This window comes from Melospiza melodia, unplaced genomic scaffold, assembly GCF_035770615.1.
Source record: "Melospiza melodia melodia isolate bMelMel2 unplaced genomic scaffold, bMelMel2.pri scaffold_51, whole genome shotgun sequence".
NCBI classification, from domain to species: Eukaryota; Metazoa; Chordata; class Aves; order Passeriformes; family Passerellidae; genus Melospiza; species Melospiza melodia.
In genome coordinates, this window is record NW_026948797.1 from 1570828 (window position 1) to 1587821 (window position 16994).

The following is a 16994-nucleotide window of genomic DNA, read 5'->3' on the forward strand; positions in this document are numbered from 1 at the left end:
GCTGGATGATCCTTGGAGGTCTTTTCCAACCTAATTATTTTCCATCTTTATCCCATCAAAACACTCAAAATGGAGGTAACAATAAAGAAATTAAACAAAGAGATCTAAAGCTGCACCACTTCACTGGAATTTGCAGCTGAATTGGGGGTTCAGAGGAATATCTAGGAGGATGAGGGTGTTGTAGGGCTGTGGGGCCACAATCTCCCACTGCTGTGCTGGCAGTTTGTCCCCCTGAGCCCGTCTGTTCTCCAGGAATTCTGGTTCTGTCCCAGTCCCTGGCCTGGGTCTCCCCATTTGGGCTGTCCCCCCAAAGTGCCCAAATCTCTGCTGAAGTGCCTGAGCTGCCCCTGGCTGGGGATGTTCCTGCCCACCAACCTCTCCTGGTCAGTGCCGGGGGAGTGGGAGGGGGTTTGGGGGGTCCTGGGGGAATGGGGAGAGGCTTCAGTGGCTCTTGGGGTGTTTGTGGTGCTGGGAGGGGGTTTGGGGGGCTTTTGTGGCAGACCGTGAGGGGGATTTGAGGTCCTGGCTGGGCTGTGTGTCTTGGAGAGAATTTGGGTGGGATTTGGGGGAGATGGGAGGGGGATTTGGTGGCTCTTAGGGCCATTTAGAATGCAGGGAGTGTCACGGATATATTTTCTAAAAAATTCTTTCGCTAGGATTTTTTTCCTGAGGAGCTGAGAAGCCTCAGAAAAGAAATGTATACAATAACTATGTGATGGCTGTGGAATGTGATCTGGAGATGGTTTACCAACAGGTGCACCTTTGATTGGTCTCATGTGGTTGTTTTTAATTAATGACCAATCATAGGTCCAGCTGTCTCAGGACTATGAGCAATCACAAGATTTTATTGCTTTCTTTGCCAGCCTTCTGATGTCTCCTTTCTCTTTCTTTAGTGTAGCTTTAATATATCATTTTCTTATGTATCATAAAATAATAAATCAGCCTTCTGAAACATGGAGTCAATATTCTCATCTCTTCCCTCGTCCTGGGGACCCTCAAACACCACCACAGATGGAGTGCTTTGGGGGAGTCCTGGCCAGGAGCTGTGGGGTGGTTTGGGGGGTCTGGGAGGGGTTTTAGGGCAGATTTGACCCCCCAAAGCAGACACCAGACCCCACCCCCCAAGATGCTGCCAGGGCTCTGTGGCTCCATGTTGGGGTTCATCCTCCTGGTGCTGCAGGAGAAGGTGAGGAGGGGTCCCCAGGGGCTGTGTGTGTCCCCTTATGCCAGTGTCACCCCCTTGTCCCTCCTCACAGGGCTCTCCTACCCCAGCTCCTGCTCCCCAGAGGGAGTTTAGGGAGGGGGCAGAGGGGGTGCACAGCCCCCATCAGGAGATGACCCTGGCCCAGCCCCTTTGTTCAGCACGAGGCTGGGCTCGGGGCTGATGGGAAGCAGATCCTGCAGCTGGGACAGTGTCACTGTGATGTTTTCTGAAAAATCCCTTTGCCAATGTGAAAAACGCCAATCACTTCTTTTTAAAATTTTAAAAGTTGAATAGTAATATAATGCTTATAAAAATAGTAATACAATTAAGGTAATAATAATTTGGACAATTTGAATTAGTACAATATAAGACAATAGAGACAAAGAGTTACAGACGTCCATGTACCTTTTTCTGGGCAGCACGAGCCCAAAAAAGAACACACGTTAAGAAAGGATTAACCCTTAAAAGCAATGACCTGTTGCATATTCATACACGTCATACATGATGCGTAAATTCCATTCAAACACAGGATTCCCTCTGGTCAGTGTCAGCTTCTTCCTTCTAATCCTAACAGCGCCTTAGAGGTGGGAAGAAGTTCCTTTCTTCTGATAAGCAGGCAATAAATTCTTTTTCTCTGAAAGATTTAGGGTGTCCTGTGGCTGCTATCTTGCTGTGAGTCCTTCCTAAGAAAAAGAATCCTACATAGCATAGTTTCTATTTTAACAATTTTTATAACCTAAAACTATATTTAACACACTACTAAAGAGAATTAATAGAGCATTACTTTCTAACACAACACATATAATATTTATTTGAATATTTGCGAAAAGCCAATATTAAGGTACATGCATTATTGGAAAAAAGGCTCCCAATATTACCAGTTAGATTGTGCCTGGGCCAGTCTGACCCTCGCTGCTGGGCCAAAGGCAGCAACTGCGGTGTATCACCCCAGAGATACCTTGGCTTGCTGGTGGTTGCAGCTGGGCACTGAACAAGTCCAGGCTTGTTAGGAACCCCATTTACCTCAGGAGGAGTAGCTTCAGGCGATGGTGAAGAGAAAAAGGAGAGGATTGTGCTGGAGGGTTTAATGTCCAGAGGTTTATTCCATGGTTACAGAGGTCTGAACGTGAGGAACTGCTCCAACAGAACCTTGACCGCATGGTCTGATTCACCTTTTTAAGCTCAGGGACAGGGGGAGGGGAGGTACAGGTGAGCCACCAACCAGGTGAGAGGGGCAGGATCTCAGGGGAAGATGACACCCAGAAAGGCCAATGACCTCTGGGCATAGGGGCATCCTTTGAACTTGACCAACCACACGATGCCTTGCTGGAATGTTAAGCTTGATTGACAGGACTCACTCAGCATGGGGGCAAGGGGGAAGGGAGTGATGTATAGGCACACCTGGGAAAGTGACCTGGAAGGCCAAAATGGGACATTACAGCACACCACAACATCTCCCCCTAGTTTTGTTTAAAAAGAAGAGGACTGTGTTTGTGGTGCAGAATGATTGCCAAACCATGGTTGGTAAATCAGTTCTTCCTCTACAGGAGGGTCAGTGTTTTCCACTGAGGCTTCCAGGTCATCCATTGGAGCACTGAGGGCTTCCAAATGGTAGACCTCAGGAGGGGGAGATGAGCTTGAAATTAACTTGAGGACCATGCGTTTGATTAGTCCAAAAACAATGCTAACAGCTACAATAACTAAAATAAACAGCACTAAAAACACAGTTTTCAGAATAGATCCCAACCAGCCCGAGAGTCCCCAGCCTTTGAACAGTCCATTCAGCCAGTTGTCAGTTTCTCTGTTGATGTGCAGGAGCCTTTGTCAAGGTAATCCATATGTGGTTTGGGCTGAGGGACTATGCAGGAGGTCACAGGTGGGATGATCACGAGTAGGACGAGAAGCAGGCTTGGTCCCATGGCGTCTCGAGGCTACACACGAACAGTGGGATCTAAACTTGAAACAAACATATGTTATAAACTATTCCAGATAGGAGGCTTAAATGGAATTTCCTCCAGAGAACGCGTGCGGCGTTTTCTTCTCCAGGCAGCATGAGCAAACTGGGGTGCTTCTGTAGATTTCTCTGAGACCTTGGGAACATAAGGCTTTACCCATTTGGAAGGAACCCACCTTAAACCAGAGGGGGTGGACACACAGGCGTATCCACGTCCCCAAGTAACTAATTTGTGGGGTCCCACCATTTTCCAAGTCTCGGGGTACTTTACTAAAACTGGAGGTTTTTCTTTAATTAACCTATGATTGCTCCCCCCAAAGTGGCATAGGATGCGTGGGTTCAGGCTGTCAAAAGAACAATTCAGAAAATTGATTGTGAATAGCGCCCTGGATAACCTGATGTGGGGTGGTTCCACCTTCAGAACCTGTTGTTGCTGGTCCAGGACCCTTTTAATATCACGGTGAGTTCTTTCTACAATGGCTTGACCTGTAGGGGAGTAGGGGATGCCAGTTTTGTGCTCTACTCCCCATTGCTGCAGGAAGCTCCCGAATTCCTTGGATTTATAAGCAGGCCCATTATCAGTTTTCAGCTCCTTGGGGATGCCCATGAAAGAAAAAGCCTGTAAGAGGTGCTTAACAGCATCGATAGATGATTCTCCTGTGTGGGCAGAGGCATAGACCGCTCCAGAAATGGTATCTACACTAACATGAACATATTTCTGCCATCCAAAAGACTGTATGTGTGTTACATCTGTTTGCCACAGTTCACAACTGTTCAGTCCCCTTGGGTTTGCTCCCGTACTCACTGTAGGGAGTGCATGTTGTTGGCAATTTGGGCACGTGGCCACAATCGCTTTGGCCTGTTCTCGAGTGATGTTAAACTGACGAACCAGGCCAGGTGCATTTTGGTGGAAAAGCTGGTGGCTGATTTTTGCCTGTTCAAAAATATTTGGGAGAGTGGCCATCACTGCAGGTGCAGCAAGAGCATCTGCCCTTCTGTTGCCTTCAGCGATAAACCCTGGCAAGTCAGTGTGTGACCTGACATGCATCACATAAAAGGGTTGCTCTTGGTGAGTGACTAACTTTACCAGTTTTGAGAGCAATTCGAAAAGTGCGATGTTAGACACATCTTGCAGTATTGCTTGATCTGCCCTGGATACTACTCCTGCCATGTATGCAGAGTCTGTAATCAGATTAAATGGCTCTGAGAACCTTTCAAAGGCCCTAACAACCGCAGCCAATTCAGCAACCTGAGGTGAACCTTCCACCTCAGCAATGTCTGTCTCCCACTGCTGGGTTTGAGGATCCTTCCAAGTCATAACGGACTTGTGGGACCTCCCGGATGCATCTGTGAAGACAGTTAGAGCCCTTTTTAAAGGTCTCCTACTAAGAGCACTTCTTAATTTTAAGGTAAATTGAACATCTTGTTCGAACAATTTGTGAGCGGGCCGCGCTACCGAAATTTGTCCTGAGTAGGAATCCAGAGCAAACTGCAACACTTCATTTTCTTGAAACAATTTTTCCAGTATTTTTCTAGTATTTTGACCTGATTTTAACTCAACTGGAATGTGAATGCACTTAAAATCACATCCTGCTAACTCCCTGATCCGGGTCCTTGCTTTTTGGATCAGTTCCGCTACCAGCTCCTGAGGCTTTGTCAGTCTCTTGGACCTTTTGTGACGGAGGAAAACCCATTCTATGATCAAGAGAGGGTCCCTCTGGTCCCGGTCCTTTTTTGGTGTGTTCTTTGCCTTCGGTGTTTGTTTTTCCTCCCACTGGAAAATAATTCCATGGAGGTGTGGCAACTTACCTAGGATGATAAATTTGAATGGCAGGTCAGGCTGGCATCAGTTGGCCTGTCTTGTGGACATTGCAATCTGAACCTTTTCTAGAGCTTTCCGTGCCTCTGGGGTAATAGACCTAGGAACACCTGGGTCCTCTCCCCCTTTCAATAAATTGAAAAGAGGGGCAAGGTCTTCATTAGTCAGACCGAGCCATGGTCTTACCCAATTCAAAGACCCACACAACTTGTGGACATCCGCAAGGGTCTTGATCCTTGGATTGATTTCTAGTTTTTGAGGAACAATGGTCCTATTTCCAATTTCTAAGCCCAAATACTTCCAAGGTGGCATCTTTTGAATTTTATTTTCCTGGAGCTCGAACCCTGCAACAATCAATGCATCGATCGTTAGGTCAAGCGCATGTGTGAGTAAATCATCATTGGGGGCACACACAAGGATATCATCCATATAATGATAGATGATGGCCTTCTCTGTGGCTGCACGTACTGGGGAAAGCAGGGAAGACACATACCACTGGCAGATAGCTGGCGATACCTTCAGGCCCTGAGGAAGAACGGTCCAATGGTACCTTTTCATAGGGGATTCCATATTAATAGAAGGAACTGAGAATGCAAAACGCGGTGCATCGTCACGGTGCAAGGGGATTTGGAAAAAACAATCTTTAATATCAATAACAGCTAATTTCCAATCTTGGGGAAGCATTGTTGGGGATGGCATACCAGGTTGGGGAGAACCCATGTCTTCAATTACATTATTAATTTGTCGGAGGTCACAGAGGAGCCGCCATCTCTTTTTGTCAGCTTTTTGGATGACAAACACTGGAGAGTTCCATGGGGACATGGTCTCCACAATGTGGCCCTTTTTTAGTTGCTCTTCCACTAGTTCCTCAAGCACCTTTATTTTTTGTTTACTGAGCGGCCACTGTTTCACATCAACTGGTTTGTCTGTTTTCCACTTCAGTTTTTGGGTGGGGCGCTGTTGTTCAATGACTGCTGTACAAATATGCTGTGGAGAGTCTGGAATATCAATTGTGACACCCCACTGGGCCATTAAATCTCTCCCTAACAAAGGTTCCGAATAATCCAACACAAATGGACGGATATTTGCCAATTGTCCGTTTGGTCCCTCAAATTGAATAATGCTTTTGGATTGTCTTGCCAATTGCAGGCCTCCTACACCTCGAAGATGACTGGCAACATTTTGCAAAGGCCAATGTGCTGGCCAGTCTTGTACTGGAATCACTGTGCAGTCTGCACCTGTGTCTACAAGCATCTCAATGCGTTTAGACTCCCCACCCCCACTGACATTACACCATAATTTGGGTTTGTCTTTCCCAATAACTTGTACTCAGGCGACTGTGGGCCCTTGTTTTTTGATATTTTCAGGTAAAGATGGCACAGGGATAGCTTGTGCAACAATTTGTCCCTTGGGAAGAAACAGGGGTGGGTGGAAACAATGCAGGCCGAGAACGAATTGCTCAGGATCTGATGTTGTCATTCCTGGAGCAATTCTGATCTCTTGTGGTGTGTGTTTGGTGTCTCCAATGACAATGTACTTACAACGAATCTGGTTCCAAGTACCTTTCTGTTCAGGATTTACAGACACAAAATGCCAATCAGTGTCCTCCAGATGGAGTGACTCAGTCAGCTGCAACCTGTAAGGCTCATTGACAGAAGACGTGGTTAACATAGGATCACTTAAATCATACACAGTCTTTGAAGCACCTGCTTCACTTACACAAACATTAATATTATCGAGCGCTTGATTTGTTTTGCTACCCTTATTCCCTTGGCCTGCTCTTTTTGTGTCTGCGCGCCTGGCAGGCCGGCGCTCTCTTTTCAGTTTTTTTGTTGTTGTTGACCCCCAGGGAGGGCTTGTAGTTCTCCTCCCCTGCCATTTCTAAATTCATCAAATTCCCTTTTCAAGGGGCACTGGTTACTCCAGTGCCCTAGGTTCTTACAAAGCAGGCATGGTTTTGTGGGCTCAGCCATTGCTGGTCTCCGCTGCTGCCCAGGGTACTGCTGTGCTGAGGGGAAAGGTGCAGGACTGGCAACGGCGACACGCTGAGGTGGTCTTGGCAGCAGCCTTGGTCTGGTGTCTTCAGTCACACACTTATCAGAGGCACTTTCCTGTTACACACTAGAAGCATGTCCTTTAACGTAGGGGTAGATTCGATAGGAAGGCTCAGGATTGCTGCTTGACACTGTTTATTTGCATTTGTAAATGCCATTTCCTCTAAAATTGCTTCTCTAGCATGCTCTTTTTTAACTTGTATTTCAATAGCTCTAGTTAACCTTTCTACAAATTTCAAAAAAGGCTCTGATGGTAGCTGTTTAATTTTACTATAGGGTTCAAAAAGCCTCTCAGGTTGTAGGGAAAAGAATGCTTTTTCAGCTGCTTCTTTTACTTTCTCGAGTGTTTCTGCAGGAATTGCAGTAGCTTGGATTGAGGGAGAAGACCATTGGCCCTCACCACAGAGGTGCTCAATGGTGATAGAGTTACCACTGTTGTCTTTGGCTGTGTTTGGATCAGCATGCAAGCCTGGGAGAGCATCATTCAGCATTTGTTTCCATGCTATTCCCCATAATTTGAATTCCATGGAGGTGATGAGACAGGAAAAAAGCTGTTTTAAATCATGTGGAATCACTACAGTCCTACTCAATTCAGAATTTAAAAGGCCACGGAAATATGGACTGTGTGGACCATATTCTTTATGAGATTTACAGATCTCTTTAATCAATTGTCATCCAAAAGAACTCCAATTAGCAGTTGGAGTTGCTCCCCCCTGAGCTGCAGGCTGAAAGGTAACAGGAGCCAGTGACAACATGGGACTATGCATTGAATCTGCTGTTCCCTGCTCTGTATCCCTTGAATTGGAAGCATTGGGATCACAGATACAGGTTTGGGGACAGGCAGTGAGTGTGTCCCCACCGTGGGAACCCGGGGAGGGGGTGTGGACAGGGGGCCGGCAGGGGGCGGGGACACTGTGGGAACAAGGGGCGGGGTCAAGGGGCAAGCAGGGGGCGGGGACACCTGGTGACATCACGTCAGCAGACGCCCCCTGGGAGGAGTAGAGGGGTGGAGCTGAGGGTATTGCAGGAAAGGGAGGGGAAGGGGGAAAGGTATCACGAGGAACAGGAGGAGAGGGGGATGGGGCTGGAGTTTCGGGATGCTTAAGAGGATTTTAGGAAGAAGAAGACCAGGTTTGGGAAGATGCCACGTGGCATCCACCATCTTGTGGACCCCCTAGGGACTGGGGGCCATTCTGGGCATCACTGCTCTCTGGAAAGCTAACACGTGCTGTGGGTTTCAGAGGAGGGGACATAGGGGATTGGGAAAGGTTCCATGCAGCCTGTCCAGGGCCTTGTGGACAGGGCAAATCAAGCATTTCAACAGACTTTGGGCGTCGACTTCCCAATGAGTTTGATCTGTTTAAAATACCAAATTTTGGGCAAAGAGGTTTAGGGGTTTTAGAGCTAGGAAAGGGAGAAACAGGGAGAGCAGAGGTACATGGCTTTACATTTGGCTTTTTCTCCATTTCCTTTTGTTTGAGCAATGCTGTTCGAATTTGTAAACTCCAAAACACAAATTTAGGTGAGGGTGCATTGCTAGATTGTCATAAGGTTATCAATTCATTTCCAACTTTATCCCAGAATTGAATACTGTGGATTTCTTCAGGGGAGATTTGTGGGAAGTGGAGGAAAAGCCATCTTATAAACTGTTTCAATTTTCCCTTTGAGAACTTCACATTACCACTGTCTAAAATGCTAACAATGTTATAAAACACTCTTTTTTGTAAAATGGTGAGTTTCAAACCCATGTTAGATGTAAAAAGCAAAGTACTAAATCCCACCTGACCAAAAACAAAGCTAAAATCAGCTACCAATTTAAAAAAAAACCACAGATGGAAAGCGATAACGAGCCGAAAAAAGCTTCACAATGCAGCTGTATATACTGCTTTTAAATTTCCCGGGCAGCAGCAGCAGGGCACACCCTTCCGAGCTGAGGCAGAAACAAAGCCTCCCCCGCCGTGGAATGCAGCCCCCCCGCGGAGCAGAGAGAGCAGCCACACCAAGTGGCAAGCTGAAACCGGGGCCCCCCCCCCGCCTCCCCGCAGAGAGAGAGAAAGAGTCCCCCGCGGCAAGAGAGCCGAGAGCCCCCCCTCCCCCGCACAGAGAGAGAGAGAAAGATCTCCCGACCACGTGGAGAGAGCCGAGCCTGCAGAGCCGAGAGGAAGGGCAGAGAGCTCCCGCGTGAATTCCAAAAGACAGCAAAACACGCAGCAGAAAGCTAAAAGCGAGAACGCATTGAATTCCCATCTGTGGGGCTGCGCAGCCAAAAATGCAAAGGCAAAAAGGAACAGAACTCACAGCAGAGTCTGTTTTTGAGCTCCTACTCTAACGAGAGCAGAGATACTCACCCGAAATGGAAGCTGTAGCTGGCTGGGTACAGGCAGGTCTCTTCACCGGGACAGGACCTCTCTGTGGGCGAGAGAGGCTACCCTGTCCTCCCTCTGGAAAATCTGCTCACCAGAAAGGAGCTGGGCTTTCCAGAAGCGCCGAACAGTCCACGAAACTTCTTCTGGGAATATTCCCAAAGTCTCTAGCTGAGGGCGTTGCAACCAAAGCCCCTTTCAGCTGGATGCACGGCTGCCAGAAGCATCTCCGAGGTACTGCAGGTCCGACTCAGGCTGCAGAGTCACTTGCCCACCCAGGGATGCCAAATATTGGAAAAAAGCTCCCAATATTACCAGTTAGATTGTGCCTGGACCAGTCTGATCCTCGCTGCTGGGCCAAAGGCAGCAACTGCGGTGTATCACCCCAGAGATACCTTGGCTTGCTGGTGGTTGCAGCTGGGCACTGAACAAGTCCAGGCTTGTTAGGAACCCCATTTACCTCAGGAGGAGTAGCTTCAGGCGATGGTGAAGAGAAAAAGGAGAGGATTGTGCTGGAGGGTTTAATGTCCAGAGGTTTATTCCATGGTTACAGAGGTCTGAACGTGAGGAACTGCTCCAACAGAACCCTGACCGCATGGTCTCATTTACCTTTTAAGCTCAGGGACAGGGGGAGGGGAGGTACAGGAGAGCCACCAACCAGGTGAGAGGGGCAGGGTCTCAGGGGAAGATGGCACCCAGAAAGGCCAATGACCTCTGGGCATAGGGGCATCCTTTGAACTTGACCAACCACACGATGCCTTGCTGGAATGTTAAGCCTGATTGACAGGACTCACTCAGCATGGGGGCAAGGGGGAAGGGAGTGATGTATAGGCACACCTGGGAAAGTGACCTGGAAGGCCAAAATGGGACATTACAGCACACCACAACAATGCATTTTTCACAGCCAGGATTTCTTCTCCTGGGAAGTTGAGAAGCCTCAGAGAAAAATGTAAATAATAATTATCTCACTGGTTCTCCTTGTGTTCTGCTGCTTTAGAATGTGGTAGGTGAGTCTTCCATTGGTTCCATGTGAATTGTGTTTTCTTAATGACCAATCACAGCCAGCTGTGTTGGACTCTCTGTGGAGTCACGGATTTTTATTATTCATTCCTTTCTAGCCTTCTGATTTAGCCTTCCTTTTTCTTTAGCATAGTTTTAGTATAATGCAATGTAATGTAATGTAATAATATAATGTAATGTAATGTAATGTAATGTAATGTAATGTAATGTAATGTAATGTAATGTAATATAATATAATATAATATAATATAATATAATATAATATAATATAATATAATATAATATAATATAATATAATATAATATAATATAATATAATATAATATAATATAATATAATCAGCCTTCTGAGAACATGGAGTGAAATTCTTTTCTCTCACCTCGTCCTGGGAACCTCACAACACCACAGACTCCCTGTTGGGAAGGATGAAAGTTTGACAAGAAAGTCTCACAGATATGTGTGCTTGGCGGAAAGATCTCTGAATGTCCAACCTGAGAATGGAATAGAGATGGAAGCAAGTTTTGATAGAGTAGAAAAGAATTGCTGAGCCAGTCTCACTGGATAACCAAGGAGGCGAAGGGTGTGTTAGTTAGAAGGGGTTTTTATGGCCTAGAGCAAAGGATAAACCCACCTCAAACAAGAAGATGCTTTTACCAAGCAGAAGGATATCACAGGCAAACAAGACACATGGCAAGTAGAAAAAAGGTCTTAGAACTTTCCATTGCAAGGAAACTGAAAAACAACTTCTAGCTTTAACTGTAATGTACTAACTTTTAGTGATTGGAGAATAGTACCGTGAATATGGTAATTATAATAGTTATGATATAGGTATCATTATGATATGATATATTATATGATATGGTATGATATGATATATGATATATGATATGATATGATATGATATGGTATGATATTATTGATATAGTAGTTATAATATCATATGATACGACATAGTAGTTAGGCTATAGGTAAAAGTTAAGGTATAGATTGGTTGTGCTGTATTAAATTATTCGTATACTGCAAATAAAGGAAGACAGGCTCCCTGGGAGAGTCCTGTAATTTTACCTGCACCCTAAAATCTGAGATTTCAATACTCACACCATATCACAGGACAAAATAATGACACTTGGCTTCATAGCGCTCTTTCAGTCTGTTATGTATTTCATCATTTAAGGATTATCCAATTAAGCTCTCCAGTTAGTGAAAGAAATCTTTATGCTCAGCAAAGAAAAGTATATAATGCATTGTAACCAAAATTAAAGGGTGTCCAGTCTTGTGTGCAGCTGGAGCTGACAGCTGTAGGCACAGGCTCTGTCACTCACGACCCTGGACTGCTGTAACCTCTGGGATGGAATAAACTGCAGTTTGTATACAATAAACTGCATTTTGGAGAGCCGCCTGGAGTCCCGCATCTCTCATTTAGGCTCTTACAACCTTCCCCTTTGTCAAGTCCTCAGCCGTTGTACAGCTCATTAGAGAGGGTTAAGGGCTGGAGATGAAGGCTGCAATGCCCACTCTGAAGAGGTGATAACAGCACTGTGCAGCTGGCACTGATCCAGGGTATGCTAAGGAGACCATGCCCAGTGGAAAAACAGCTCCTCAACATGGGATGGACAATTCTGCCCATCCCCTCCAGCCCCAGCCCTTTGTCTCAGTGGCCACCTGGGCCCTGCCTCACTGTCTGTGACATGACACTTGCCCACTGGATCCTGTTACAGCTGCTTTGCACCAACTTCCACCTCCTTTCACCCTAGACCTGGCTGTGAACAGGCATGGAAGGGTTGCTCCTAATTATTTAAAAAGAAATTATTTAATTTAAAAAATATATATTAAAAGTAATAGCAACAAGAATAGCTCCCTGCCTGAAAAATACATATTACATGATTGGCTCTTCACATATATTAGAAGGAATAATATACATGTTATATTGTATTAATTAGTAGTACTGTATTTTTTAAGTAGTGTGGTAAATATAGTTTTAGGCTACAACATAATATTAAAATAGAAACCATGCCATGTAAGATACTTTTAACTGGCTCAAAGAAAAGATAATAAAGAAATTCTTTGCACAGAAATAACAGCAACAAGACACCCAAAATCCCAGAGAGAAGAATTATTGCCTCCTTATCAGGAAGAACCAGGCTTTTCTACCTCCTTTCAGACTCTGTGGAGCCAAACCACGATTTACAAGATGAAGGGGGAGAAGTTGACAATAAACAGAAAAATCCCTAGTTTGAAAGGAATGTTTGCATCACGTATGAGATATTTTAATATGCAACAGGCTGTTGCTTTTAAGGGTTAATTCTTTGTTATCATGCCATGCTTTCAAGAGGAAAGCATCCAAATGTCAGTAATTCTTTGCTTTTTATTGTCTTTATTGTCTTAACTCTGTCCAAATTCTTATTGCTCTAATTTTTATTACTATTTTATAACCATTTTATTACTATTAACTTTTAAAATTTCAACACAAGTGATTGGGGATTCTCACACCAGGAGCCCCTCAGAGCCCCACAAGTCCTGGCCCCAGTGAGGCTGACAGCTTCCCTCCCAAAATGCTGCATTCAGTTCTGACCCAGCACTAAGAAATCCAAGAACAAAACAGAAATCTGATGACAGAATCTTGCAAAATCCCATACAAGAACATTCTGTAATAAAATCACAAGTATTAACAGAAGCTGAGAAAGTCAACAACATTAGAAAATGATGCTGTAGATGAATAATGAGATGGATGGTTGGGTCTCACAATTGAAGAGTGAATATTAAATATATGTTAAGAGAAGTTTTGTAGATTTATAGTTATGTGTGTGTGAAAAACACCAATCACTTGTTTTTAAAAATTTTAAAAGTTTAATAGTAATAAGATGGTTATAAAAATAGTAACACAATTAGAGTAATAACAATTTGGACAAATTGAATTAAGACAATATGAGATAATAAAAACAAAGAATTACAGATGTCTAGGTACCTTTTCTGGGCATGATGAGCCCAAAAAAGGACCCCTGCTAACAAAGGATTAACCATTAGGAACAATAGCCCGTTGCATATTCATTCACTTCATACCTGATGCATAAATTCCATTCAAACACAGGATTCTGTCTGGTCATTGTCAACTTCTTCCTTCTAATCCTAACAGCGCCTCCAAGGCGGGAAGAAGTTCCTTTCTTCTGATAAGAAGGCAATAAATTCCTTTTCCCTGAAAGATTTAGGTGTCCTGTGGCTGCTATCTCGCTGCAAGCCCTTTCTGTTAAACAAAGCATCTTACATAGCATCGTTTCTATTTTAACAATTTTTATAACCTAAAACTATATTTGACACAGTACTTAAGAGAATTAATACAGCATTTCTTTCTAACACAACACATATAATATTCATTTTAATATTTGCAAAAAGCCAATCGAAAAGTACATGCAGTTTTCAAAGGGGATTTCCGGTAGCTCTGGAGTGAATTTTGGAGGGAAGTGGGGGGGTCTGAGAGTCCTGGGATGTTTTGGAGGTCTTGGGGAGGGTTTGGGGGTCCAGGGTGATTCTAGGCCAACCCTGGGGGGCTCTGGGGGGTTTGGGGTTCCTGGAGAGGTCTCGAGGGAGAATTGGGGGTCCCAGGGGGGTCCCAGGCCCACCCTGAACCGAGGTCTGGGGGTTTTGGGGGGCAGGGGCACAGCAGAGGTTCCTTCCCCCCCCCCCCCCGGATTTTGGGGGGATCTCCCATGGTGCCCCCTCCCCAAAAAGCTCTGAGGGCCTCCTGAAGTGGCTCCTGTTCCACCGGCCAGTGCCCCCTGATCCAGGACAGCCCCACTGAGTCTGGGGGGTTCTGGGGGGATTTGGGGGCATTTTGGGGTTTTGTGAGGCTGTTTGGGAATTTCAGGGTGGTTTTTTTGAGCTTTTGGGGATTTTGTTGGGATTTTGAGGGGAATTATTGGGGGTTTTTGGGAGAATTATTTGGTTTAGAGATGCTTATGTGATTTTGGGGGGTTTTGTTGATTTGGGGTGTTTTGGATTTGGGGTGATTTGTTGGGTTTTTGGGGGGGATTTATTGAAATTTTTGGGAGTTTTTTAAAATTTTGGTGAGTTCCACTGGGATTTTTGGTGATTCTCTGGGGTTTTTGAGGGTTTTCTTATATTAGTCCAGTCCCTCCCAGTATGATCCAAAGATAGCCCCACTGTGCTCCCAGTCCCTGCCAGTAAGAACCAGTTGTGCTCCACATGGTTCCAGTTGCTCTCTTTCACCCTCATTTGTTCCAGTCCCTCCCAGTATTGTCCCAGTATAGCCCAGTTCCCTCCAGCATGTTCCCAGTCACTCCCAGTTGCTCCCAGTTGGGTTTTTGGGGGGATGTTTGGAGAATGAAGCAGTCCAAGGCTGAGCGGAAAAGGCCCCTTGGGGGAACATCGGGGGGTGTTGATGGCGGCTGCCGGCAGAGGCAGCCTGGAGGAGCAGAGCCCTGTGTCCCCCAGGAGCCCAAAGTGGGGAGCCCACAGAGGGGGGAGCGCCACCATGGGTGGGAGCCTCAAAAGCCTGGAGAGGGGCAGGGGGGACTCCTTGGAGCCACTGCAGCCCAGAGCAGAGAATGAGGGGAGAAGGGAGTCCGGGAGCCCAAAGAGCCCCGGCATCCCGAAATGGGGAGAGCAAAGAGGGGGAAGCTTTTGGGATTGCTGGGACTGCCAGCAGCCTGGGCAGAGCGGGCACCGAGGAGAAGGGGGACCCCCAATCCAAGCGTGACCCCATGCAGCTGGGACAGGGGGGAACCCCTGAACACCCGAGGGGAGGGACCAGGGACAGGGAACTCCTGGGACGCTTTTCCAGGGCTGAATCTTGGTGTTTGGGAGGTTTTCATGAAGCACAGATGGCCGGTGACTTGTAGAGATGGACTTGGGCAGAGGGACCTTCAAACTCAACATGCTCATCCCTTGTTTTCCCCAAACCAGGATTTCCCATTGCCAACCCCTGGGAGTCTTTGAGGAAGATGCCCTGGGGCACTGAGGCAGATGAGGAGGAGGTCAGTGCCCCTTTCCCCTCTGTGCTGCTCCGTAGCCCAGCCCAGTATGGCCCTGGCTGCAGCACAGCCCTGGGGGGATCTCCTTGCCCTTGCCTGTGGCACGGAGGCAAATCCCATCCTGTCCTTGTCCTTCCTCCCCCAGAGCAGGAGCTGAGCATGGAGAGCAGGGAGGACAAATGCCCGCAGCAGAACCTGGTGGAAGAGGCCGTTTTGAGCGGCTCCATGGTGCAGGAAGCCAACGGGGCAGAAAAGCCCTGGAGATGCCACACGAGGAGGGGCTGCAAACGCAGATGGCAGGGATCTGAGGAGGAAAGAGGCAGCCTGGACTGGGAAGGTGGCCAGAGATCAAGCCAGAGCTCGGAGCTGGTGATCCCTGAGCAGCTCCAGGATGGGGAGAAGCCCCACACATGTGTGGAGTGTGGGAAGAGCTTCAGGTGGAACTACAAGCTCATCGAGCACCAGAGGACCCACACTGGGGAACGGCCCTACGAGTGTGGAGAGTGTGGGATGAGCTTCAGCCGGAGCTCCCACCTGACCAGCCACCAGAGGACCCATACTGGGGAGAGGCCCTACGAGTGTGGGGAGTGTGGACAGAGCTTCAGGCAGAGCTCCAGCCTGATCAGCCACCAGAGAACCCACACTGGAGAACGGCCCCATGAGTGTGGGGAGTGTGGGAAGAGCTTCAAGTGGAGCTGTGACCTGATCAAGCACTGGGGGATCCACACTGGAGAACGGCCCTACAAATGTGGGGAGTGTGGGAAGAGCTTCAGGGGGAGCTCTGACCTGATCAAGCACCAGAGGATCCACACTGGGGAATGACCCTACGAGTGTGGGGAATGTGGGAAGAGCTTTAGGGACCATGACACCCTGATCAGGCACCAAAAGATCCACACTAGGGAGAGGCCTTATGAGTGTTCTGAGTGTGGGAACAGATTTCGGTTCAACTCCCATCTCCTCCTGCACAATCTGAGTCACACAGAGGAGAGGCCCTTCTTCTGCCCTGAGTGTGGGAAGGGATATAAGTACAAGTGCCAACTCATCACCCACCAGTGCATCCACACAGGGGAGAGACCCTACAAGTGTGGAGAATGTGGGAAGAGCTTCTCACAGAGCTCTCATTTGACCCGACACCAATACAGCCACCGGTAAGGGAAGCTCTGCGAGTCCCCCGAGTGCAGGAAGAGCTTCGTGCTCTGCTCCAGCTCCATCCCCCACTGGAGGAGGCACTTTGGGCACAGCCCTGGTGACCCACATTCCCTGTGATCCATGTTGGGAACACACCTGGCTTCTTATTCTTTTGGTTTTGCCTTAATTTTCTTGTCTTTTCCATCTCTTTGCAGTCCAAAAGTGAAGAGGGATCGATCTTTCACCTCAAAACCACTCAAATCATACTGAAAACAGCTCAATCTTAACACAAAAGGGCTCAATCCTACCTTAAATTGCTTGTTCCCACCTCAAAATCTCAATCCTATGCCAAACTCACTCCATTCCACAGGTACCAGGGTGAGATGGGGTTGGAAGGAGATGGGAGAAATGGGATCCCAATTTGGGAGCGATAGGATAGGATGGGAGCGTAGGAGCGATTGGATG

General features: G+C 46.9%; 1 protein-coding gene across 1 annotated transcript; it reads left to right on the plus strand.

The window, feature by feature from the left end:
* The first annotated feature begins 1150 nt into the window (after positions 1-1150).
* LOC134413761 (zinc finger protein interacting with ribonucleoprotein K-like) lies at positions 1151-16553 on the plus strand. Its single transcript, XM_063147796.1, is given in 2 exon segments — positions 1151-1186; positions 15804-16553. Coding segments are annotated over 2 exon segments (786 nt in total).
* The last annotated feature ends 441 nt before the right edge of the window (positions 16554-16994 follow it).